General features: G+C 45.4%; 1 protein-coding gene across 2 annotated transcripts; it reads right to left on the bottom strand.

Annotated features, from left to right (window-relative positions):
- Positions 1 to 26,983, bottom strand: plpp3 (phospholipid phosphatase 3). Of its 2 annotated transcripts, none has more exons than XM_072389897.1 (7): positions 26,451 to 26,983; positions 14,176 to 14,330; positions 10,611 to 10,703; positions 9,917 to 10,104; positions 9,765 to 9,822; positions 5,653 to 5,829; positions 1 to 554 (listed from the first exon to the last, which is right to left on the bottom strand). In XM_072389897.1, exons 1-7 carry the CDS (start codon positions 26,587 to 26,589, stop codon positions 426 to 428), a joined length of 939 nt encoding a protein of 312 aa, XP_072245998.1. In that variant the 5' UTR covers positions 26,590 to 26,983; the 3' UTR covers positions 1 to 425. The 2 variants fall into 2 exon arrangements, with proteins under 2 accessions (XP_072245998.1, XP_072245997.1); XM_072389896.1 differs by lacking the exon at positions 14,176 to 14,330 and adding an exon at positions 13,638 to 13,795 and having other exon boundaries at positions 26,451 to 26,979.
- Positions 26,984 to 27,111: the final 128 nt, after the last annotated feature.

Raw genomic sequence — 27,111 nt, 5'->3', positions numbered from 1 at the left:
TTTGTCTTCTTTTTTTTTTCTTCTTAGTTTCTTTTTTAATTGTTTTTTTCTTGACAAGTGTTTTCCCTTCATGTGGTTACACTTCTATCAAACCTCCACACCCTCAGCTCCGCCTGTCGAGTCGTCAATTTCTTCAATAATTTAGCCTTTCAGCTCTCCAATTCTTTTTCTGTTTGTGCTCAAAAGGATGGGCTCAAATGTTGATTAGTAGTTTAAAGTAAATAATAAGTCTGGATAATGAGAGTGGACTCTGCTGTGCAAAACTGACACCCTAGTCCATAGAAGCGCCTCGCTGGGCACCGCAGAAGGGAGGATGCCATTTAAGAAGCAGCTACAGTCTCTTGTCGCTACATTCTACTGTCCGATGGGAGATGAGCAGCGCTGTGATTGGCTCCTCGGTCGCAGGGAAGGAGGGGGGGCCTCCCTCACACCATGTTGTGGTGGTTGTTCCTCTCGATGATGTCGGATGATGAGAGCAGCTCCTTCTTGATCGGGGAGGGTGGGGGCGTGGTCAGCTTCACCCTGGGCTTGAACAGGTCCGACACGTAGAACACCTGCAGGACAAAGAGGGACGGAAAGATGAGGAGAGGGGAAGCAAAGATACATGGCAAGATAGGGGCAAACATTGCCTCCTCTTTATTCATACGTTTCATGTATTTTATGATGCGACTTATACTGTGATAGTGGCTTAAATGAACAGAAAAAGACTATTGTTCACAAATATTTCTATAACGATTGATTAGCCCCGGCTTGTGAAGTTCAGTTAAGTCACTGTCATGATTTACAAACTACATGTTAAACCTATCTCAGTTTTTTTGCCACTAATGACAAAGAGTTAATGAACATTAGAGAACATTAGGGAAAGCAACTTTTCTGAGCAGGTTCCAACATAGCTGAATGCATGACCAATCAGCAGTCTGGGGAAGGAACATGACCAATGCTTATTAACATGGGAGTCATAATCATTACAGGGTCACCTAGGAGAAAAAGTAGAATTACACAGTAACACAGCTGCTTGAATAACCAAAGGTGATTTCAAGTCAGCTGGATCCTGATAAACTGTGGCAGGTCTAAACATGAGTACAGGGAATATGAACCCGCATGTTCCTCTGTCTGCAGTGGAAACTTGAGTTGGCAAAAAGGGAATATTATGATGCATCGTGATTTCGTGATAAGGAGCATGTCATCATCCTTTTCCGCTACACTTTGTGCAATCCAAGCTAGCAATGATGAGTAATCTGACCAGATAATGGTATGGCTCACCCCTTTATATCAGAATTCCTGAACTTCTTTATTTTATGGAATATACCCAGGAAGGAATTCTACTAAAGAGCGTGACGTCTGTCTGCCTGGCAATGCTGATGAAGAAAGGAAAATGTGTGTGTGTGGGGGGGGATCACTTCCTGAAATCCAGATGACATCATGTGCCGAACAGGAAAATGGGGAGGATTGGACAGGAAGAGGGAGCATGGAAACTACTGTCCAGTTTAACAGTGGATTATCATTTCCACTTACACAGGCCGGGGGTCACTCATGAGCAACAGTGCCTTCAGCTGCAGGCCAACGCACACAAACAAATGCAGATACACACACATAACCGGCAGGCACAGCAGCTTTTCCTTCCGCGCTGCCAGTCCACCGCCAGCTCAGTGCTTGTGCCAGGGAGGTGGGGGTGGGGGGTTGCCATTCAACACTAACTCTGTGAAAGACAACCTACTGTGCAACACCTCCTATGGGAAAACAATATGGATACTTCTCATTGGAGCACTGCATGGTTCTCATATGGGAAACGTCCCACAGGAAAAACATGCAGGCATTTCAGTGTTCATCTTTGTTTCCTGGAGGAATGTTGGATATGATCTATTTATATACAGTAACAACAAGCATCTCATTCTGAGTTCAACACAAAGACATTCTCCTCTCTGACAGCTTGACATTTACTGACCACAGAAAGACCATTACTGGCGACCCACGACTGGCGGCTGACACGTAGGTAGACACCTCCATGATACAGCTGCTGTCATGCCTTTAAAATGGACTCTTTGTTCACATAGGAATTAGTTAGTAAGGCATGTCTAATGTGGCATATTACGATATGATTTGGAGAACGGAAAAGAAATGAGGTCATATCTCTGACAGTCACGCGAGCCTTCGTGGGAAGCACTTGGTGCTCGTTTCCCATCAGAGTCCAATCGCCGCGGCCCTCACTGCCGCGTCACCCAAACTCAAACCTATCACCGTTTAACTGCCATGGCGGAGGGCTTATCCTGATCTCACCACTTCCTGCATGTGATATGCGCACACACACAGACACACACGCACATACAAAGCCACCAGCCTCATTGTGTTGGGTAATGCAACTCAGCAGTTTCTTAATGTGTTTACACCTGGAAAAAAACAGCAAAACCTTTAAAGGCACATATATGTGTGTTCATATGTATATAAGTGCATTCAAGTGCAGCCCTTAAACCACTGTAAAAAATAATTCCGGACACATTAACACAGCTGAGTCACACAGGAAGTGATTGCATCAACTCGAAAGAGCAGTACATGCTAATAACCTTGCACCGCGTGCCCACGAGATATTCTTAAACCTGTAGCAAAGAAGTTAACTTTGAAGCTGTTTGCACGCAATCGGAAGTATCTCTGAGTATAACAGCAGCTTAGCCACATGAATACAATCATTTGAATAAAGAGAACACGCTCATCTTAAGGACAAACCACAGCTTTTAAATCAGGTTGAGGTCTTCGCTTTGACTGGATTCTGCAACTTTGAAAAAGCTAAACGGTTTTCAGAGAGAAGATGCTTTATCTAGGCAAACATTCACAAACAAACCAGACTTGTGCAGTCTTTTCTAACTGTACTGTCAAACCTTTAATAAACATGCTGACTGAGGCCTGTAGAGTCTGAGATGTAGCTCTCGTTTGTTCTGAGGTCTCTCGAGCATTGCACGGTCCAACCTTGGGGTAAATTTGCCCATTGACGTCCACTCCAAGGAACACTGAACTGTCTTGAATGTTTGTGAATAATCTTTCTCTCTGTAGAATGATGGACACCAAATTGTTTGGAAATGGCCTTATAACCCTTCCCAGATTGATGGGCAGCAACAACAGCTTCTCAAAGATCTTTCCTCCATGGCATTGTGTTAACACACACCTGAATGCGCCAGACCAGCAAACTGCCAAAACTTCTGCTTTTATAGAGGAGCTCACGCTTGCTGATGATCAGCGAATCAAGTGAATTTGATCAGCAGCACCTGGCTGCTACTTACCCTCTATGTTCCTATAGATGCAGTAAGGGTGGACTCGGTTTAGTTTTTGTTAAATAAACCATGACAGGGAGTGAAATGTCACGTGTTGTAGTTCATCTCAGGTTGTATCTAATCTAAAACCACATGATTACATCCTGATATATAAAACCTTGCAAACTAAATAGGGAGGACTTTCTTTTTCACAAGACTGCAGCTGTGGACATCCCTAACAATGCTGTCTCATTGTAAAATGACTCACGGTGTTAAGTGACTCTTTGACAGTGTGAATAAAAGAGAAGAGTTTCTTTTATTCAACACAACAAATACAGAAAAAATTAGTCAGTGTCGAGGCCAGAGAGAGGGGCCACTTCTCGTTGCGGATCACAGCCTGGCGTGTGTGGCTCAAAACACGCATTTACTATATCTAGTTCTCAGTAACTGCATGCAACTCACTGAATGAGAAGAGGAACAAAGGGGCAGTAAAGCAGTGGTTTACTAAAAAGTCACAGCCCAACACGTCACTGCATATGAACGTGCTCATTCACATTAGTATCGGTCCTTTACTGGCACTCAGTAGGGGTGCGCTGGGATTAAAGAGGTAACTGGGGAAACCTGGAACTTGCACTGAGTTATTGAAATGCATCTGGAAAGGAAAACACCGGTTCAAAAGGGTGTATAAGTCATCAGTGATACTCAGGATAACTATTACAACTACAATCACACACGGGAGACTTATGTGCTTCACCACTTCTTCCAGTGATCACTTCTTTTGTTCTGTATCTCAATTCTGTGTCAAAGACAAGTGGAAAGTCAGTGTTGGGGGACTTTGAACACATGCACAAACTAATCCTGCATCAGGACACATCAACACTTGTGACTAATATATAAACAACAGTCACAGAGCACCCACAGCACATGTAGTAAGCCAAAGAAGAGACATTCAAACATTTCTGTTTCAGTGCTCTGGATGTCTGAAGTGTGAACCTCTGCTTTTATTCCTCATTTCACATATAAATTAAAAAATGATGAGGCATGTGTAGTTGCCACCTGAAGATCTAAAGATGTTAACACCTTGATTTAGTACGTGGAGCTGGCACTTATGAGCCACAGAGGTTTAATACTTCTCCTGTCATGCCTCCACTCATCTCCTGTCAGGTCATTTCTGCTCCGCTGCTTACAGAGAGGCCAAAACAGCCGAGCTAAAGTACTCACAGATGTGTGTTTCGACAAAGACTGGGCAAATCAGGGGGAGTCAAGGATTGTAAAACAAACCTCTCTGCCTTGATCAGCAGGGGTTTGACTGGGTGTGTTTGTATTTACACATATGTACACATGCACATGTGGTGTAAATGTATGTGGATGTGAATAATGTGAGTACTAAACTGTCTCTCTGTGTGTCGGAGGCTTGTGGGATGTCTGAGTTGGATTAAACCCACACTCATCCTGAGCCAAGATGTAGACAAGGCTCCACTCTCCTGTCACTTCCCTCCCTCCTCTCCTCCTGCCAGATCTGCCCATTCGGAGGTCAAGCTCATACACTGAGCGCATTTCTGAAAACATCATTTTCTCACTTGTCAAGGCTGATGGAGTCCAGAAGCTACACTCTGATTTTTAGTTTTTGCCTTTTGTTACACTCACAAATCCTTTAATAATCCTGGCACGCATGTACACCATCGTGCTGCGTGTGATTCTGAGTGTGTGCTGTGCCAAAGTCTGCCCAGGCGCCACTACTAAGGTCTTGCTTAATTTTATGAATCCAACTCTTTCCACGTTCATGATTCGGGTGCCATATAAAGGTAAGGATTGCCTATGTGCGTTTGTGTGTGTGCATACTTTTGCAGCAGAGTTTAGCAGGAGCCTGCTGTGCTGACAGAACCAGAGCCACCAAATAAAAAAACCCCAAAATAATTAACAGCCCCATTCCAGTTTCAAAGCCTAATCTTTCTTACTCACCCTCTTTCTTCCTACACCCCCCTGCTTTCCTTCTGACCCAAATTCAATTTTCCTTGGCTCCGTCTCTGCCCAATGTAATGATTACGGTTATGAAAATCATCTGGCAACTGCTGTGAAGACATGTCACAAAAGCTGTGATGAAGGCGGCAGAGCATGCACTCGCACCAGTGCGCAGACACACAAACACCCACTTCTGAACAAAGTCCTGGCTCCAGGCAATGTGTTGTTCATTAAAAGGAATCAGATGTCTGCTCCATCTTTCCTTTTCACCGAAAGCGGAGCAGTGTGGGTGTGAAAAAAAAGGGAGGGATTGGGGGGTTGTTGTTGTTGCCTCACCTACAGGACCCCTCCACCCCCAGGGAAAGGTTGCCATTTTTTTCTAGTTATGCTCTATTCTCTACATTTATGACATTGTTTGCATGAATTGTGTGTTTTCTGTGTCACTCACTATGCAGTAGGCCACCAGGGCACCCTGCACAAAGCCGGCAAGGACATCAGTGGGGTGGTGCTTGTGATCAGAGACACGTGATAAGCCAGTATAGAAGGCCATCATCAACAAGGTGAACTGGAGCAACGGGCGGAGGAGTCGAGCACCGCGCCACGTGAACCTGGACTGGATGTAGAACTGGAAACAAGGAGGGAGAATAGGAAGAATAAAGGTTAATATGCATGATTGTTGTACCATACCATACCAGCCTTACAAAGAAACACAAAAACACAAAGTGGGTTTATGATGTGAGACATGATCCACGTCATGCCACTGAAGGTAATATCAGTGTCATTCTATTCAGGTGTCAGTAATGACGTGAACCCTCGCACACTACTAGCTGGAAATATTTATAAAGGTTAAATATGCTGCTTTGCCTTTTTAACCCTGCACCTGCAGCATGTGTGGTTGTGTGTGAGTGTTTTTACTGTTGGAGAGGTCTAGACTGAATCAAAGCGGGCAGACTTGCCAGACCCGCAGGGAGACACATGAGGTCTTCCACAACACACACTCACATTTGACTGCCTGAGACCCGGACATGAACGATTCATGGTTAAACATCCCAGCTGTAAAAACAGTACGGCCCCAGAGAGGCACTGGGATACACACACACACCTATATGCACACTCTGCCATGCATATTTCAACACTTTGTTGGGATGAACTCTTTACCCTCCATTAGAGCAAACAGCAGATAAAGCGGATGCACCATCCCCCCTCCACCATCTCCTCCCCCAAAAGACCATTTTCTGGGTCATGATAAAGACAGAGAGAAACCAAAACAGGAACAACTGACTCCCAAGGCCACTTTTGGTCACTCGAACAAGTGCGAACACATACACAGGGTTGCTCTTTCTTCATCCATTTAAAATGCACAGGTTGGCCCAGATTTCTCAGACATCCTGTGTTTCTGCGCCACTCATACCCGTAACTTCCTGTCTCTCTCACTAAGAGACAGAGGGCATGCGAAGGCCGGCCTCAGCCGAGTCTACCCAGCCCAAACCTCCATATTTGTGTCATATAATCAGCCTAGCTAACAATGCTTCAAGACAGCCACAGTACCGCCCAGCAAACGCCATCCATAGCGAACCCTTCTAGGTGTGGACGTAAATCTCCCTCATGCTTCCTCTACGACACTCTGTCATTGTTCTTCTCCTGACGGAAGATGAGGAAGCGATCCCTCCCATCCCCTTCTAGTCTTGGTCTCCTCTTTGGCAGGGATGTTTAGACTTCAGGCTTCCTTTACTGTGGTTCTCAGGTAGAGGGCGAGTACTACTGATAAGAACTTTAGTCAGACAGCTTGCAGTCATGCGCGACCTCTGAACCTTTAATACAGCTTTGATATCAGATAGAGCTGTGACACAATGTGACTTTAACTTAGTCAAAACAAGAAGTTACAGTGACCTGGTCAGTCAACGTGACCTCATCTAACTGCAGGCCAGTAAGTAAACCCAGATAACCCAGTCCAAGCCTGATTCAGCAGAAGCTGCACACACACAGTCATGATAGGCTTGACGATTAAGAGGGTCAATGACTGGCTGAAATCTCAGTTCGTCTCTTTAAATCTTTAAACGGGCCAGACATTCCTAACCCCAGTCATCCTCACAGAATTTGTCTCTAACAGCTAGATCTGAGAAACATGACAGTAAAACACAACAAAAGGAGCCCAACAGATTCCCATGACAGAAGGAGACAAGAGCGACACAAAGTCTGGTGGTTTCTAAAGGAATCCGGCTCATTCCACTGAGACATTCACGCTCTGTCTCTCTTGCTCTGACTCAGACTCGGTGTTAAATGGAAGAAAACGGAAACACAACAAAGTGAGAAAGAATGGGAACATGGGCTTGTATTACATGCCCATCTCACCATCCTGTGAGACAGAAGCATAGTTGTGGCTAACAGCATTTATATCACAAACGCAAATGTTGCTCTCAATTTACCCAACCACAGGCCCTTTGCTACTGGATCACACATGCATATACTAATGTTATGTAAACACAAGACAAAACCCAAGACAAGCCAATATTCACACATTCTCCTTCCGTGTGGCTGCCGTGTCACTACACCGTGTCGTGTGGCCTGCACCAGTTATCTGTGTGCCATCTCAGAAAGCTGCTACACCGTCAGGGCACAGTTTAACCACATCAATGGCAGAGGCAGCTCGGCAGGAAATGAAGGGCTTCGCTATCCCAAAGGGGCCAATCAGTGGACGCCTGGGGGCTGGTGGAGTGAGGATGTGGGAGAAAATGACTCTTTTACACTGGTGAGTTAAAACACCAGCCAAGGTTGAGAGGAAAGACACCCCCCCTCAAAAAAAAAAAGACAGGTGGAGACTGATCTTTTTGTTGAAGACTAAACATACTTCTTGATAACTTCTTAGATTTTCCAGAGCTACCTTGCAGAATTACATGTAGATGCTAGCTGTTTTCTCTTTTGGTTTGGTATTTGTCATCCGTCTCTCTTCTTTCTGTTAAATATGACCCCGCGACCAGCTGGCACAGTTTAATGAACGCTGGAACGCTGGAACGCTGGAACGCAGGAACGCAGGAACGCAGGAACGCAGGAACGCAGGAACGCAGGAACGCAGGAACGCAGGAACGCAGGAACGCAGGAACGCAGGAACGCAGGAACGCAGGTTGTGTTTTGGACTACTTCTTGGATGGTTGCAGCAAATTTCTGGAGTCTGTGCTTGTTATCTGGCAACTGCTCTTAGTGAGTAATTGCCTGTAAAATTTAGAAAATAGTCATTTCACACCTTTCCTTTACATCCGATCTGTAAGGAAAGAGTTTTGGAGTCATGTGCTCATCTATGAAAAAAGGTGATTATGAGGGAGAAGCTTCTACATATGAAGGATCTGGGGTTTATGTTTTCATATCCGTTAAGCTCTTTTTGAGTTGTCAGACAAAACAAGAAAGGAGAAAAAAAGTCACCTTTTTTTCCTCCACTATTTTACGTTTATTCAGCTGGCGATTTCACTTGCAGGGTCTATCCATCCTTATGTACTTTTGATTTGATTTAACTGTTTTATTTCAGCAAGCTCAGGCAGCATGAGAAATTCAAACAGGCTTTTTTTTTAGGCATACTTCAAGAGAGGGAGTAAAAGCATGATGTCACATGGCTGGTGACATAACAGAGAAAGAAAAAAAACAAAAATAAAAAAGCAGCTGATTCCTGTTTCCACTAAGAATGCATCTGCTATGAGCTCGGTTTCTGGTTGGTTTTGTATTCCAAAACATCCTCTGAAAACTGTTCTCCTCCTCTCCCCTCAGCTGCTCCCCATCATCGTGTTTGGACCAGCCTCCAATGGCCACAGTCCTGAGTTTGCCACAACTGGAGAACTGGTGTGTCCCGCTGTGGTCTGGATGCAGCACATCTCTGCTTTTTCCCTGCTTTTTTTTTTCGTCTTTCAGCTCTTTTCCTCTGTCTGACCAGAGCGTGGCTGTAGGTTCACCCAGAGGCTGGGAAACACCCGCAGCAAGCTCTCACGGCATGGCAATACATAACAATACACCAAAGCTTCAATTGTCAATCTACAGTGAGAGCAGAGACCACCTCGTAACCAAGCCAACCAAACCCAAAACACTAACTATCTTCTGTTTTATAACATGCAGAGTGAGGCTGAAACTTGTGCTGTGTAAATAGGGGGAAAAGGGGGAGGAGATGCTTTCGGGAGCTATAAGCTAGTTATTGTCTTTGTGTGTGTAATTAGACTGTTTGAAGCATGGCATGTCTATGGGGCGCTAAGACCCCCCAGACACTAACAACAGGTGGAGTGGGAGGGAGAGAGCAGGAAGTGTACGTACAGCTGCTCTGAAGAAAACAGGTGGAGTGCATCCATCCATATCTCCAAGGCTTAAAAAGAAATAGAAAACTGGGAGAGGAGATGGAGGAGAGGAGGTGGGGCAGTGGATCAAAACAATGTTTTACTCTTTTCTCATGTGGTGAATACCCTAATCAGAACCCAACCTTCTTTCCATGACTCCCTCTACAGTCTGTGAGCTATTGTTTCTGTGATTGTCGGTATGTGTGTGGCCCTGTGGCTGCGTGTGTTTGAAAGAATAATGATTACTTACAGCCAGGTACAGCATGGTGTACAGGGAAAAAGAGGCATGTCCCGAGAAGAAGGATTTCCTGTGGAGAGAGAGAGAGATTATCTTAAGTCCAGTGTTTTCCATTCCTCAGTACACACAAAATAACGTCTTATGTATGGGTTGTTTTCACAAACCTGGCCTCTTGCACATCACTGTCTTCACCTTCGCAGGTATAGTTGGTGATGTATCCCAGTGAGCAGTTGATGGTGGAGAAATTTGGCTTACACACATCTAAGAAGTGGGGTCTCATCCGACCAACTGACACCTTGGCGATGTCAGTGAAGGATTGGCTGACAGCACAGCCGAACAGAAACACACCTATCTGCAGGAAGACAACAATGTTTAGACATGACATTAGTTCACATGTCTATAATCAATTGTTAGCTGAGCCCTTACCCCCCTTACTGTTGCTTGAGCTGTCAAGATTTAGATTTTCAGAACAAGTATTAAAGATAGATGCTTTCAAACTGCAGGAAGCTTTTCATAGTACCTGTAACTAATGGCAGTAATTCCCTCTTTTATTTGTGTAAATCAAACTACAGCTTTGCTTTGGTCTTTTTTTAAGCTCATACTTCAGAGCTGCAGATTTTCCTAGAATGAGAAGAAACTGTTTCTTGTGACTCGGCTAAATGTTGTGTCTGTGGTGAATGGTTAAACATAAAAGGTAAACACACCAGATCAGTAATTACAAAAAAAAGTTGATCATATGAAAGGAATTCTTAATGTTAACCTCTCCAAACCTAAACAAAACACAGAGGAAACGAGCATGAAGCTGCCAACTATGTTCAGACAAAGACATCTATGACAATAACCTTATGCAGAGCTCACCTGTTTGTAGAGAGCTGCGACGTAAGGATTCCCAACAAATGACTTGGTTCCCTCATGAAGTTGGTGAATTCTGTAGCACTCTCCAATCACGATCTAAAGGGAACATTTTTATCCCCACCAGATAGACAGAAATCAAAGATCACAACAAAGACACTGAGAAACTGAGTTTAGTGATGGTGTGTAATCTGACAGTGGAGGAGTAGATTTACATGCAGAAAACCATGCAGTACAACATTAACATCGGAGTGGAACATGCAGGAAAGCAAACTGGATTACAGTGGTGTTGTAGGATGAAATAGATAGGATGTGTAAAGGACAGACAGGAGAATGAGTAAGAGTGGCACACAGACAAACATAAATGATGAGCATGGCCTGCCTTTCCCTCAGGCAGTCTGGATGGGAAGTGAGTTTGGGAAATTATGGTGCTTGGCTCAGTGAATCGATGCAGTCTTTGTGAACGAAATGAAGGCAATGAGAAAAGAAAAACAAGAAAGCTCAAACTAATCGTCTAGACTGGGTATGCATCCGAGTCAGACTGACCTGACATATGATAAAACAAGGATGTACTGTATATCATCTGCTATACAGCTGAAGTCCAGTGGGCTAACCTTGACTCTCGTGATATTCTAGCCAGGTGGCTTTAAGCAGCATTGGGCCCCATGGAAAGACCTCAAGGGGGCTCACTCCAAACCAACGCTCGAGGCACAGAGATGTCAATCAAACCTCTACCACCCGGGGTACCTTCCAGACAGACCAGCTGTGCTCTCTTTCCAGACAAGTCTTCACTCTGTGGTGTTCCTTCTCCACACCCAATCGCTCAGGAAAATGAGCTGTCCCTCTCTAAGCCAGACACTCTACTGTGGATAGAAATGTGCACACATCTCATCCATCCATTTTCTATACCTGCCTAAGTGTGGTGGGGGGGTGGCAGAGGCCTATCCTACGATCGGGCAATAGGAGGGTTACACGCTGGAGAGGTCGCCAGTCCATCCCAGGGCTGCACACATCTCATCCAGTTACTGTGTTTCTGTGTTCTGAACCAGAATATTAACACAGGTTTGGATGGACTTGTGATCACATGATTAGTTGTGCATACGGTTGCCTGGATACAAAGCCTACAACTTAAGCTCAAGACTAAAGATCCTTCTGAGAAAAAGAAAACAGTTTTCTCTCTGATTTTTTTCATTTATGTGTGACCAGAGATATGATTCTTATCACCGCTGCTTTAATTCTTCTTTCAAGATGTCAGTCTGTTCGCTGCCGCTCTTTGTCTGGCATGCTGTACTCTGTTCAACGTAACTTACACCTCAAAGATATGTCCAATTAGCATCGTCCTAAAGGTGCCACAGTCAATCGCGCTTAGTTCAGGATTATTCTGGAAGTTTGGACAGTGCCGTTTTTGATTTAGTTAACAGAATGATGTTAAAAGCAGACCATCGCCCAAGGGAATGTAATCCACTGTATAAATTAATTAGATTGCGGATCTCTGTGCTCATGATTCCTCTGTGTGTATTGCTAATCTTGCTAAACACACCTATCCTGCCTATTGGGTGGTCAGCTGGCAGGCTCACTTCCAGAAGAAACAAACATGGAGGCGTATTAGTTTGCTTGTGTGCACTATTGTCATTGAATTGCTCTGATCAGAGCTGGAGATTAGAGCCGCAGAGGGCTGACACAGGCCACTGAAGTTTATTTGGGTTGTCAGCATTTGCGTTCAAACCTCTCCTCCCCTTCTCTGTCTTGGTTTATTCCTTTGAATCTGGTCGGCAGAGAGCAGGCAGGTCACCTCTGCTCAGGCCAACCAACAAAATTAGATGTTTGACAAGTTTTTTTAGGACGTCACTGTGCATGCTTTTTGAACACTGGCTTGCTATTGCCAACTGTGTCTCTCACAGTAGAATCACGGCCTGTCACACATTGGTGTATCTTACAAGCACGACTCTTGGGATTTCATTTGCAGTTGAGATAAACAACAGGTCCAACTGGAATCTGCTACCAGTGCACGTATACATGTGCATATATGTGTATTCCTGAGCTTGCCTGAGACAGTGTGTTGAAGGAATGGTGTCGGCATGGCAGTAGACGCCACTAATGGAACACAGCTGTGTGAGACACGCCAACTTTGCCCACACGTGAACATGTGAGCGAGTTAACACAAGCTCGGCCTCCTGGTTCCAATAAGCAGAAGAGCTGAGCCTGTGGAGTGCATACTGTATGTGTGTGTGCCCACCGAACTGATGGCAAGGAGACGGCGGTGAGGCTACGGCTTAGTCTGGGAACTTATGAGGGGGCTGTGCCACAGAGAGTCTGGGGGCAGTAAAGATTACTGAGCCTGACCACCTCGCATTAATTGATGTACACCCACTGCATGTCATTATAACATGTTTCCACTGCACTCGGCCCTACTCTTTTGCTGGCACAACACTAAAGCTAGCCCCTTTTCTAAAGCACAAGTCCAGTGGTGGGGGTAGATTTCATGCTGTTTCTAACTCTAACTAGTGAGACACCTCAGGCTATCAATGGGGCACCAACATCATGGGAAAAGGCAGCGACATTTCAACCAAAGTACTGTACAGGGCAGAAAGGGCATGGAGTCAGAGTGTAAAGATAAAAGTGGGGGGCTTGAGAGCGGAACTGGAGCTTGTTAAATCTCAATCGTCTTTGGCATGCATGTGTCAGCACGCACACAGACCGACACGCATTCTCTAATCTCACTTGGGGGGCCTCTCATTGCCACTGACTCACTTTGCCAAGTAATAAAAAAACCAACCACTACAAATGACTGCTGATGACTCAAAGAAGCAACGGAAGAATACAGTATGACGAAGAAAACACTATAGGATGAAGAGGGCGAGACATATAAAGCACATTTATAAGGTGAAATAGGAGTATTTCAGAAAGAAAACTGCATGATAAGAGGACACTACAACTTTTAAAGAGGCGTCCGTGTTATGTATCTAAGAGTCTAAGTGGAAGGAAGCAGCAAAAAAAAAAGAAAAAAAAAGGGAGGTGTGAAGATCGACTTACAGAGAAGATGCCAATAAGAATGCCAACACCACAAAGCACGGCATCACTAATGGTTTCTCCCTCTTTTCGGGGGTAGCGGATGGACTCGTCCGAACAGTAAAACCCGCGCCGGTACGGCTTTATGGTGCTAGTCTCAATGATCAGGAAAGGCAGGCTAGCTATAAAAAGACACAAAGAGAGAGAAGGACAGGAAGAGGGAGAGAAGAAAGAAAGCAAAAAAGGACCAGGTCAGTGACACGGACATCAACAGGAGAGAACAGGGGCAGCACAAGGAGCATGCTGGTACCAGAGAATCACGGGATGTCAGAAAAGGGATGGGCTTGAGGACGTCATGTGTGGACAGCTCGGAGCAAAGGTGTGACCATTTTTTCCAAAACAGACGCAGCTATGTCTGAAGAGAGATAATGCACAAACTTCCCCCATCTAGCATAACACTGTCACTCCTTTGCAGCCACATCATGAACCCCATCGTGGGCCCTCCCTGTTTCTGCCTTGATTGTTTCCAGAGCCGAGCGCTCTTTGTGGCGAGGGAACTTACGGACACCGCGGGCAGTGTCAAGCCAACAGAAGTGAGCACCGAGGAGGGCACGGTGCTTCTCTTGTAAGGGTAGTTCAGGCTGGAGTCACTGCAGTAAAGACCCCTCTGGTATGGACGAATAGAGGCCCGATGGAGAACCAGAGATGGCAGCATAGCTACACACACAGGTGGATAGATGTATGAAACCACGCACACACACAAGCACACCTAAAAGTTTGACTTGCAGACACACCTAATACAGAGAATTATACAGCGTCAAATCCACTTACCTGTGAGCTGTGGAGGAAATACAGTTTAAACATACATTAGCACACAGAAACCTTCGCAGGTGTGTGTGAGCTCACGCTCACGTTAAACTAGCTGTTTACTCAGCAAACCCACTCCTGCTGCTTCTGTTGACAGAGTGACACAAGGCCATAAAGAACTGAGGTTTATCCTTTAGCATCACTCCCTCCTGACAGAGCAAACACCCACTGACACCCAGGGGTTCATTGTTAAAGACAAAAGAAACCCATCGACAAGGACAGTGTGTCAATACAATGTGAATTTAGTATCATGGATGAGTGCCACAGCTCCAGGTAGCGTTGACAGAAAGTTCCACCAAGAGAGGAGAAAGCCATTATGAGAAATGTAAGCAACTTTGCTTCAAGTCTTCCAATTCCAAACAGCCCCCATTAGAAGTTAGAGCAGCTTTGCCCAGCAATGTCAACAACAAAAGGACAATTAGAAGCTGGACGAAAATATGCTGTTGGTAAAATGATTTCAGCTGTTTATTTCCTAAAGCACAAACGCATACAGACACTGCGCACTCATATTCTGTCCGAACAAGAGAAATAAATACGTATCTCCAAATCAAAGTAATACAAACACAGACGTGCAAACTCTGGCGTGGACTTACAAAGTTTTCCATGAGAGATTCTAAAACGTGTGAATCAAGAAAAACAGAAGTAAGCCCACCCGATTATGGAAGATTTTTCACATGACAGCATATTTGGCGTGAGTACGCCAAACCGTAGCTGCTCATAAATAGAGGTCAGACTGCAGAGAAACTATTCCCACATGTGGTTCATGTGGTTAGCTCACATCACAGGGTTTTTGTTGTTTTCTTCTGACATATGGGTTAAAGTCAGAGATCTGCCTATGAATGTTCCTAATTCAGCTGAGAACCACGACTGTCGTCTCACCAAAGATGGGAGTTTGAATATCGCGTTGCTGGTCTGTCTCGTCAAACACCAGCAATCAGCAGTAACCGCACATATGAACCGTTTGAGGACCTCGAAAAACCCTTTTTCACACGCAAGCCGATGAGACATGCACTCTTAGCACTGTACTGCCTCAAGAGGAAGAAAATGTGGTCTCAGGTGTGTACCTGATCAGTCAGTGGATGTTTAGGTCGTGTCCACAGTAAAAAAGGAAAAGAAAGTGAAAACTGATATTCTAAACAAGCCCAATTGCCTGATGAAGATTAAGCCGCAAGGGCAGCTGTGGCTCAGGTGGCAGACTGAACCATCAACTAATTGGAAATTTAGTAGCTCCATCTCTGGTCCTCCAGTCTGCATGTCCGGGAGTCCCTGGATGCAAAATAAGTTACCCAAAAATTGCCAGTGATGTGAAAAAAATGCTACTTAAATGTGTGCTTTATAGACCACATACTGGAAAACACTAAAGATATTTTCATCGATCCCATTCTAATGCTTAGAAATAGGAAAGCCACTTGAGTGGGATGAGGGGATCAAAGTATTTTTTTCAACAGTTTTGACGTCTAAGAGTGAATGAAAAAGTCTCTGTCCTCGCTGCCTCTCTCTGCCGTGGTAAGCAGAGGGCAGAGGATGGAATGGTCACTGAGCCAGACACCTGCACAAACAGTGTGCAGCACCAGGCTTCAGTAGGCTGCTGGTGGGCCCACACAGGGCTGGGCCCGGCTTCAGTGGTGTGTGAGAACCACGCTGTCCACACAAAGGGCAGGGTAAGCTGTGGGTGAGCATAGAATTACTGGAGAAAGGCGGGGTAGGACGGTCGATCCAACTTAAGACGACTTGATTCCAGTGCACATACGTTTGTCTGTTCATGCAAGTCTTTCAGCCCCAGTGTGTTCGGCCACAATATAATACCTTAGACAAAGTGACTTGACTTATGTTTCAAATCCATACATAAACTGTTGGGTAAACAATGAGCTGGGAGAAGAAAAAAAAAAGAAAGAGAAATTGGATTGTACTTTTTCTCGCCCTAATCTGGACTGTCCTTTTACATTTTGCTCCATGCCCCCCTCCCCTCACCATCTTCCTCCATTCCTCCTCTCTGGCCTACTTGTGGTGGAAGAATTCAAATGCTAATCAGGAGAAGTGGGAAAAAAGGTCAGACACACAGAGACAAAAACCCACACAGGCTAACTAACCGGTGCTTAAAGGCTAAACTGATCGGAGAGGACCATGGGAAACTCTGGAGCTGCCCAGCTGAATGACTGAAAAACTAAAGTGAGATCGAGCCGTTGACCATCTCATCATTATCTATTGATAATTCATGAAAGCCTCTCTGTGTGCACGCTGCCCAGCCTTGAGATGCCAAGCTGTTTTGTTCTTCCCCCCCAGAACAGCAGGGTATGTGGACATTCTCCTCATACCAAAGTCAGTCCATGAAGCTCTAAGCAGAAAATAAAACACGCTCAAGCGCCGACTATACGGCACATGTGAGCCTCGACTGCAAACAGGAGCGCGAGGAAATATGACCTCTTTTATGCCGAGAGAATAAAGAGCAAGTGACCTCGAGAGGGTCCTGCTGACCTGGAGAAAGGAAGACAGAGAGAAGGGGGAGTGCTGGAGGAGGGAGAGATAGACAGAAAGAGGAGAAAAAAAAGGAGTGGGCTGGTCTGTTGGCAAAGGCGTTGGTGCATCACTGAATTAAAAGACAACTATTTTACAACCTCTGTCATGAGGTCAGTAACACTCGGTAATGCCTAAGATTTTCAAGGGAAAGTTCTACCATAGTTCCACAACTAACACAGAGGAACTGGTTCTTTCAACCCATTTAATGTGCTGGGATGCTCTGCTTTGCCAAAGATCTCGTGTGCTTTGCTTCTTGAGAGCCAATGAGCCTTATGAGCTATGAAGCCACCGAGCTGCTCTTAAACAGCACAAGCAGGCGCCTGAGATTAATTGGAGCCTAAAAACGCCCTCAATGGACGGATCGAGGAAAAGAGAAGGAGGGCCAGAAAGTGAGAATGAAGCAGAAGAAAAACAAAGCGCACATATCCAAAGTGGGTGGCTCTGCAGGTTTGGGAACAGTTCTATTTGTCTTATCAGATCCTGCTATGCATTACTCTCTCTCAGTCAATGAGAAGCCCTGCAGACCACTAAAGACTACTTACCACAGGTCAGAGAGAGGCTTTACCCTGGCTGGTTGAATCAGTGTTTATATTGCGAAGGTCGTGGCAAGGCCTTTGTGTGCGTGAGTGAGTGTGTGTGAGTGTGTGCGCGTGTGTGTGGTCGCTGCACTTATTTTCCATCTCTAAATCCACTCACATGTTCATGCTCCGCCGCCAGCCACAAATCACAGCTGAAGAATCTGACCATGTGTGTGTATGTGGTATGTTTGAATGTGTTTGCGCACTTTACGTTTATATATGTTGCATGTGTGTGCGTGACTGTGTGCGCACTTATTTATGAGGGGAGGGAGATTATCCAGCCAGCATCCGTTTGATTGGCTTTGGAGTTAAATTTGGTAAAGTAAGTTAGCGGCTTCATTAGCAGTACTGGCAAAGCTTAGTCTGACATATATAGATATATATATATATCTATATATTGCACACACACTTAGTTAAACATTTAAATTTACATTTGGATGTATTTAAGCAGTTTTTATTTCAATCCAGTCCAAAGTTCCTCAGTCCTGTGGGGTAAGGATCAGCGGCCCTCTTGTTCTCACTTCAAGTTACCCTTCTCCCTTCGCTAACACAGGCAACAATCACTATTCTTATGCCAGTTAAATCTCTGTGTCACTTACAAGGTTAATTCCCCTTGACAAGAACTAATTTCCCTGCTGAACAACACCTGTGTGTCTGACCAGACTATATTGGCAAGTATATCCCGCTCTCACCACTCTCTCATCCCTCTGCCTCTCCATTGACATTCAATGGGCTTTCATGGCTTTCAGGGGCAGAATTAGAATGATATCGTGATTATTGTGAGCGAGTCTGAGTGTCAGCAGCGAGTAAGAGGTGAATGGGAGGCGGAGCGGGGCAGAGGAAGAAGCATTGTGGTCAACACTAATGGAGGATTTCCTCCTCCTGTCTCTCCAACGCACCGTGTGACCTATCCTGAGAAGGAGTGGGAGAATTCAGAGGAGGGTTAGCGAGGGCAGAGGCTGAAGTGGGCTTTGACTCCACAGACGGGGCCTGTAAATCAATCAAAGTCAGTCCTCTTTTTCTCACCACTTTTTGTAACAGATCAGATAGCTGCTAGAGAACCAGTGTGTGCATTTATTATTAATTTGTAACAGTGATGTATCACACCGTTGCTAGCTTAAGGAAAAAATGTTTCCAACTTTGGATAAAACGTTTGGCTTCCTGCGCTTTGGGATGTTTTCTTCATCGATGAATGAAAAAGAGCTGCTCGTTACAGTCGTGTTCAGAGCTTAAATCATGTTTGGACTAAATAATCATAGTAGTACTTTAAATACAAAAGAACATGTGCTTTTCCCTGAGTTACATCATGTTGTAAACTGAGTGTCACTGGATTTGGGCTTTCTATATGTACTCCCCTGTCATAACGACTTATTTTGAGGAACTGACGCTTCCAAATATAAACCGCTAAACAACTTGGTCTGTGCATATGTGTATCTGTGCCTGCTTCTATGAAATAGAGGCCTGGCCGCAAACATTTACCGGTACTTGTCTATTTGAGGAAGCTCGTGATTTTATCTTTCAGACGTGGACACCTTGCAATAGAACCTGCATCAGTAGGAGGACTCCTTAAAGGGGCCTACATTGCAAAACAGAACAAAACGCAGACATTGTGATTCTGGTTATTTGATACATGTGTGACTTTGCATGTGCAGAGAAGGGGAGGAGTATCTTTGTTCATTTTTTCGGGCATGTTTCTAAGTAGTAGTTGCAGTATGTACGTGTATGTGTGTGTGTGTGTGTGTCCATCTACGAGCGTGTTTGTGTGAGAATGATTAGCTTTCTGTGTGAAAACAGTGAAAGTGAGTGTATTTGATAAGAAAAGAGAATGAGCGGCTCGGTGCCAATTCAACTTGTTCGTGAGCACAGTTCGGCCAAGACGAGGCCAGGATTAGTGGGAAGTGAGCTCAGGGGCAACAGTGTGTGGGAAGGTTTCAGTGGCAATATTACACATATGGCTCCCCCAATTGTCTTGTAATTTGACCCTGTCTTAATATAAAACCTAACATTTTCAGAGGGCACTTTAGCATCTGATCTGTGCCCAGCTGGGGTTTTAAATATGGCCTGCCAAGCAAATGCCTTGGATGTTATCAAATGTGCCACACATTCATCAGCACACGGAAACACAAGCCTGCATAGTTAACTTTATGTTTCGGTCACTGAAGCCACAAGCTTGAGCATGTGAGGCGTCCCAGACATTTGGGAATAGGTTAGCTGAGGTGCATGACAGATGCTGGAAGTAGCAACAGGGCTGGGAGTCAAAGGTGAAAGACGCGACATTAGTGCTGGCATTGTTCTGCAGCATACGAGGGCAGCAAATGTCACCGTGACACTGCCTATTATGCTGTATCTGTAGGAGTGTGAGAGCTGTGTGTGCGGCTATGTGGCTGTTAAAGTGGATTACTGTGGTTGCACTGGCAACATTGGCGAAGCCTCTCTCAAACAATTTTAAGTTGTCGACCACAAAGGGCTTTAAAAACGTCCTCGCAATCCAAATAAACAAACCCGGCTCCATAAAACCCACCCAAGTTTGATCCATTAACATAATCACTGTTTAGGAAACCTACACTTATAAACACGTGCATGAGCATGCGCACACTGATACAGATGTTTGGCCTGAGATATTTTTTTCTTTTCCTACTGCTGCTGTGTCTCAAGCATGTAAAAAGCTCACAAACACGCAGACACACAGATACGCATGAGCGGCTGAGGTCAGCAGAGTGGTGCACAGAGCGAATCCCTGTCCTTTTTCCTCCCTCTGCGTGAATGCTGCAGCAACCGGGGGGCCGCTGGCTGAAGCATGTGCTTACTCAGAGAGATTTTATTCACAGGAATAAATGCATTTTACACACAGGCGTCTGTGGGGACGCTCTCTGGGGGGACCTTTACCAGCAGGCACCTGCGCGGGCAGCCTCTGAATGCTGCTGCTGACCCTGTACTGCTGTCAGCCTGTGGGAAACTGTGATGAGATGTTGGATTCAACTCTGATCCATATTACCAAGTAGAGGTGGAAATGGAGTATTTATAACGTGTCTATCAAAGCGCATTTACAACTTATAGAGACAATGTCGGTTTAAGAGGGAGGATGAACATTCAGCTACTCACATGAAGGGAAACCTGAGAAGTGCCCAGGGGCCAAATCCGACTACCAGGCTGGCTGGATGGTTGGGCGTTTCTCTGTTATTGCCATAATAGCATTATTACCCCCTTAGACAAAAGCATGGCTGTTGAGAAGAAAACTGAGGACTCTTTGAAAGCTGACGCCTCTCTCTGGAGAATCCTCCCCTAAACTTCACCGTCTTCTTTCCTGTCTTCCTCTCATCTTGCACATGTCACAGATGATGACAATAGGTGTTAAACTACCGCGGTAGTGCGAATGCCATGCATAGTTGTATCCCAGTATAACTCCAAGCCTTTACAGTCAGTGCTCTTCTATGTATGTAAACAGGACAGGGCTCAGTGGCTGCAGCGCTGATAAGGCACGAGCCAGTAAAGATGCTGAGCTGATTATTACACAGAGCTGAGAAGATAAGCGCAGCAACTCACAGTCCAGCCAACAATACAGCATCTGCCATAAACCACTAATAGATAATGAAGCAGTCTTGAGTACCCACTGAGGAGTGTCTTATACCCTCTCATCTCTGCCCCATTCACTCAAGCCTCCTCCCTCCATTTCATCCTCCTTCCGTCTGCCACAGGCCCATTGGTCCTCGTTAACGAAACAAAGGGCTCTGAGATGCATCAAAAGGGGTATTGTTCTCTGTGAAACAGTGAAATTCTCCCTGACCCGCTACAACCAAACCCCCCCTTCACCAATCCCTGGATGCACATGGTATGAGCACACACAAATACAGAGGACTGCAGCGAGTTATGCAGTAAGAGAAAGTGACAGACAGAGGGGCCAGTGTAACAGCAGGGGGGGGGGCCTAAGAAATGACACAGAGAGATGTAATGAGGCCTACAGCTTCACATCATCTGCTGCCTGTGCTCTCATTTACATAAAGGGGCCCGTGGCATCGTTGCTGGCTCTTTAAGCTCCATGTCCTACTTTAGCAACAAGGAGTAAGTGAAACACATCACGGAAAAGACAACTTATATGTTTATTTTTTCCCTTCATGGGTGTGATGGGCAGCCAGAAACTTTTGAATAACCTCAATGCCCGCACACAGAGTTCCATAAAATACACATTTACATTACTTGCTGCGAAACTTAAACACAAGTTCAAACACATGCAAGAATGACTGCTAACAACGGTTAATGGTAGGGTCCTGCCCAGTAATCCAAAATGATCTAAATAAGCAGTCTGAAGGTGTTTATAGGGGAGAGATATAATCATAGATGCGTGTGGACAGAGATGGGAGAAACAGAGGCTTTACTACTCCATTGTTGTAAAAGCGTGAACCGCAAGCCGTTGTCTTTGTTTTACTGTGCAATCTGATTGTTTGCCAGGATGGTGACAGTGAAAGAAGAGTTGAAAGAGATGAATGTGTCTGGTTTGTGTACCAGCATAAAGAGTAACAGGCACATCAGTCAGACTGATGCCTTCGGCTTGCCCACGGGAGCCACACAAACACGAATGGAGCCACAGATGCCTCGCACATGCTACCCACGCCACACTGTTTCACCCTCCAGGCCCCACAGTCCATTTAATGACAGCTTTGAGTGCTCCCTCTCCATCACAAACCTCATGGGACACACATGCGTGTGCTCACACCCACACACCTCTAATCGCAGGCCTGCGCAGACACAAACCCCAGGGGTTGGTCGTTTAACTCTTGCACCAGCAGAAACCAGCCACACGCCGCGGTGACAGGCTGAATAGGTTACAGACACGTCTGCCATCAAAAAACCCTGCTGCTCTTCGTCACCACACACACACACACACACACACCTAAGCACAACGGACATTTGACATGCCATACATTCTTAGAGAGAGTTTGAGGCCACTGTTGCCTTCTGCTGATCTTTATCTTCTTACATAATGCAAAGACTGTCTGCTGCCAGAGGTGGGTCGTCACCTCCTTAAGAGTCCTAACCTCGCCTTGGCCCGCAGCTGTGGGACAGACACTAATACAGCTCTGCACCTCTAACGCAACACAAAAGGCACATGCAACACTTTGAGCATACTATACACATACTGAAACTTGATTTTAGCCCACTGAACGTCTCACTCACATAGCACCGTAGGCTTTGATCTATGTGAGTCACTTTTCAATTTGACCTCATCACTGAATCAGGCAAAGGACACAAGAGCATCAACATTTGGCCAAAAACACAGAATATACATGACACCTAAGTACTTCACATGATTCCTCTGATTTGTCCCAAAGCTAATAGCCACGAGCACAAAGCAATATGCTTTGGTGACTTTTCAAAGAGTAGAAACATTTGGGCTTGAGAAAGAAATAAATATACTGGCATCACATATGTTCTCTAAATCTGAAGTCCCTTTCACCACACATCTACTGTACAACCAAGAGAGCTTTTTCTCTGCACAGACTTGTGTAGAACTGAGAATATTTGCCCTTAGATTAAGGTCAGCAGCTTTGGATGGGAGCCTGTGTTTGGGTTTGTGTGCTGGGACCTACCACTTGCTGTTTGATTACAGTTTATTTGTAGGCATTTGGCAAATACCACTTATCTCTTGGTGTCTGAAAGATGGGTTTTTCAAAAGGGAACAATCCATTGGTTTAAATGTAATTTATTTGCTTCATTAGTAAAATCAAATGGTAATTGGTAATTATTACTGTTTACATTTAAACTGTCCTTATAGTGTTATTTCATCTCAAGCCTTTCCCTTCATTTTCAGTCTCCCTTAGAAATTAAGACGAGGAAAGGCTGGAGCAAGTGGAGAGGGAGCAGAGGGGGGCAGGATTTCATTTCACAACCACACCTACCTCCGACCAACACTACCTTTCCGTTTCCCACCCTTTCCTGAGCTCCGCGACACACGCACATACTGAAACACACTCTGCGCCCCCTGGCTCACCCACTCCCAGTTGCACCAGATGTCCCATTGAGAGTTTTTGGCTAGATGAAGAATTTGAGAAATTCTGGAAAATATTTGTCGAGCGGCTCAGGCTCGAAGTGGCCGAGGTCTGGAGAGGTAAAGGTTAAATTTCTCCAGCTTGAATGAGGGGGGCTGCTGCGATGCTGTAACACCTTACAAGAGTTGATTACAGACATATGAAGGGCCCAGATCTGAAGCTCATTCCCATGGGTTATGCTCTTATCCGTTGCTTATTGACAGTTATGTCCCAGGAATGAGATGTTCGTGGGAAGGTGCACAGTTCTGTGCCTGGAAAAGCCTCTGAGAGCGTTTGAAAGCAACCCCCAGGACTGAGTGGCAATCACGGATAACTCTTCTTTGCCTTCTCCAAAGATGCCTCCGCGTCTCAAGCTCTAAATTGTTTGAAAACCATGTCTGCCCACAAGCAAATGCACAATGCATAATTTCCCTTGCATTGTGTAAAAACTTAATAAGAGTTTAGGTGAAGCCACATTTAGAAGTATGGTTTCCTGAGAGCTCAAGTGGCTGTCGCTTCACAGAGTGTTCTCACAATAAACATCGTTTTAAACTGCACGTTTGAGGGCCGCTGGACAGTGTGTCGCCAGAAACAGGAGAACAAAATTCTGCAGTCTGCGGCGGACTTTGTGTATTTATAGCGAGCGTATAGTGTTTGTGAGCGCACTTCGTATACCGTCGTTAAATCAACCGCGCTGCTCTGTAAGAGTGGAACTCGGGCCAAGGCGAAATCAGCGCATGCTTGCGCCCAGCTGCCAGAAATGTACTCAGGTCTCGGGAGCACTCTGAGTGCTGAGGGGGCCTAACGGTATGTATACTAATTTTTAATGCATTATCTAGCCAATCAAATAAAGAGGAGTGGTGTGTGCGTGTGTGTTGGGGGAGGGGGGTATCTAGGTGTTTAGCACCAGCTGGCAGATATGATCTAATTAAAGGTAACAAGACATGTATGCATCAGCTCACCGTGGAGTGAACGCCACCTTAATGATACGCACCCAACAAAAGCCATTTCAACCCCCCCCCAACCACCACCACCACACACACACACACACACACCCGCATTCCTCATCCAGACTTCACTGATACCCCCACCCTATACCCGCTTACCCCCAAACCGCTAAAGTGGGCCAACCAATAATCTCTGAGCAGCCAGATTGCGTTTAGCATGACAAAGGAGCGCCCATTTGCGACTGCATATTTACATGGATTGTGAGTGTTTATAGGCAAACATGTGTGTGACATAACAAGTGTAGATATACAAGCAGAGGAAGTTGGTTTTCGCAGGAAATTCCGTCCACATGTGCGGATGAAGCAGCGTATCTCTGTCTGAGGTTCTTTAATAAGCAAACCAATATAAGCCTGTTGGAAAACTTTGCGTCTGTCAGGCAGATCTGCTTCTACTTCACAACATTAAAGAGAACGTGGAGTTAATCTGCACCATTCATAACAGCCTGGCTAATAAAAGCCAGCTCCTGTGTAGCAATGTGCCTTATTACCTTTTGAAGCTTGGGTTTTTATACATTCGGAGCTGTCGGTGGGACTCCCACCTGCTCCTCTGAAGCCCGGTCAGCCACCGGTCCCACTTCTCAGTCCCACTCTCTCCGATCAGAGAGGCCTGCCACAACACATGCTTAAGCAATTATTCCACACACTCTCCTGGACAGAGAAGGAGAAGGAGGGCTAAAAAGAGAGAAAGTAATTCGAAGTGGAGTGATCAGGGGCAGCTGGCCAGGGATTTGCCTGGTTCTGGGAGAGAATGTGTGGAAGTTAAGCACAGCTCCCATAATCCCTTTCTAAAAAAGAGAAAGGAGAGACGGAGGGGGATTGAAATGGGGGTGGGGGGCTCCTTTGGAGCTTGACACCAAAAGAACTGGGCTACAGTGACAGCAGCCAAAAACAAACCAGCAATCAAAGAAACACACAAACACAGCACACTGAATCTGGATGGGACGCACGCAGAATTATAAGTTAGGACCAACACAAACAAGTAGAGGCCACCGCCATCGCCTCAGCTTTGGTGACACTTCTTCAACAATCGAACCAATACCAAACAGCACCTAGATTTTTTTTTATTATTATTTTTTTTACTTTAAGTCATCTTTCATCTGTGTGTCTGGGCAGATCGAGCTGAAGCCACCCTTAGAGGTGAAGGGTCACACGAACAGGGTTATCGGAGCACAGGAGAGGGGGTCACCGGCTATTTTTAAGGGCAGTAAAAGGGCAGGTTACAACACTTCAAAACATTTGTGCCCCAGGCGTGTTGGCAGGCAGCCGAAGCATCCACTGATCAGTTCCAGTGACACTCTGTGGACTTTAACATGATCAATATATTAGGCGATGACAACACGCTTCATCTTGCTCTCTCAGCTGAGATGAACCACACACCTGTCAGTCAAACAAAAGTGTGCTGCTTCATCTTGGATTGATTTATGATTGACTGTACAACAAAGTTATGAATGTTTTCGGTATTTTTCATTGTGAAATGACATGACACGCCAGCGCGCGTGTGTTTTAAAAAGAAAGCGTAAAAAAAACGCTGTGTGGCCAGTGTTTTGTTCTCCTGCCTGGGCTGGCGTGCTGGAAGTGGATGATAAGGGGATGCTACATATTAAGTTGTCTAACGGTTACATACAGCTGGCAAAACTTCAGAAAAAGATAAGGCTTTTATTGCCAATCATTAGAAAGCGCGGGCACCGTTTCGTTTATCTACTGGTCCAGGTTTCTAGTGTGAATACAGTCAGCAAATTGTGTCACATCTTTGCATGTGGTCCATGCGAGCTGATGTACGATTAAAAAGTATATTCAAATTAAAAAACAGACAGAACATCTTTCTTTTTCTTTTAGTAAACTCACCGAGTAGGAGGCAGAAGATGTCGAGCGCTATAAGCAGCTTCTTCTTGCAGTTGTCAACACCATTGTTGTTATTTAACGTCGAGGTGCCTCCGTTCCTTGTCTCTTGTGCCATTGCTTTCTCATAAATGTACTTTTGCATTTGAGAACTCCCCGCTTCAACTCAAAATCCCACACCACGCGGTAGGTGAAGAAGAACTTTGTCAGGCTCAAAAAGTCTTTGGAAAGAAATGTCCCAGCTCGGAACTGTTGCAGAGTTTCTGCTCTGCTGATGTCTCGCTGTCTCGTTTGACAAGAAGAAGAAAGGGGTGGGGGGGACCCAAAACCAAACACTTCAAAGCAAATGCCTCTAATGTGCTGAACGGAACACAGCGCCACGAACTCAAGAAGAAAAAAAAAAGTTGCCTCTGCGTCCGAAATCAGTGGAAAGCCCGCTCCCCTTTATCGGTCTTGGTTCAAACAGTTGGAGTGAATGAGAATTGCGCTGCGCATCGAGAGCCGCTCTATATCAATCTTCTCCTCCTCCTTTCTCCTCCTCTCTTCAAGTTCCACCAACAGCTTCAAGGTTCGCCCCCCCTCTCTGCTAGCGCTGCAGTCACCTCCATCCCTGCATGGAAAACTTTTTCACACTGAACCGAAGCGGAGAAGCTGAGCGTGTGGGGGG

This window comes from Leuresthes tenuis, unplaced genomic scaffold (genome assembly GCF_036924035.1).
Source record: "Leuresthes tenuis unplaced genomic scaffold, fLeuTen1.0.hap1 SCAF_7, whole genome shotgun sequence".
Lineage (NCBI taxonomy): Eukaryota > Metazoa > Chordata > Actinopteri > Atheriniformes > Atherinopsidae > Leuresthes > Leuresthes tenuis.
Note: the sequence above shows the minus strand (reverse complement) of the source record. Positions and strands in the feature narration are given on the sequence as shown.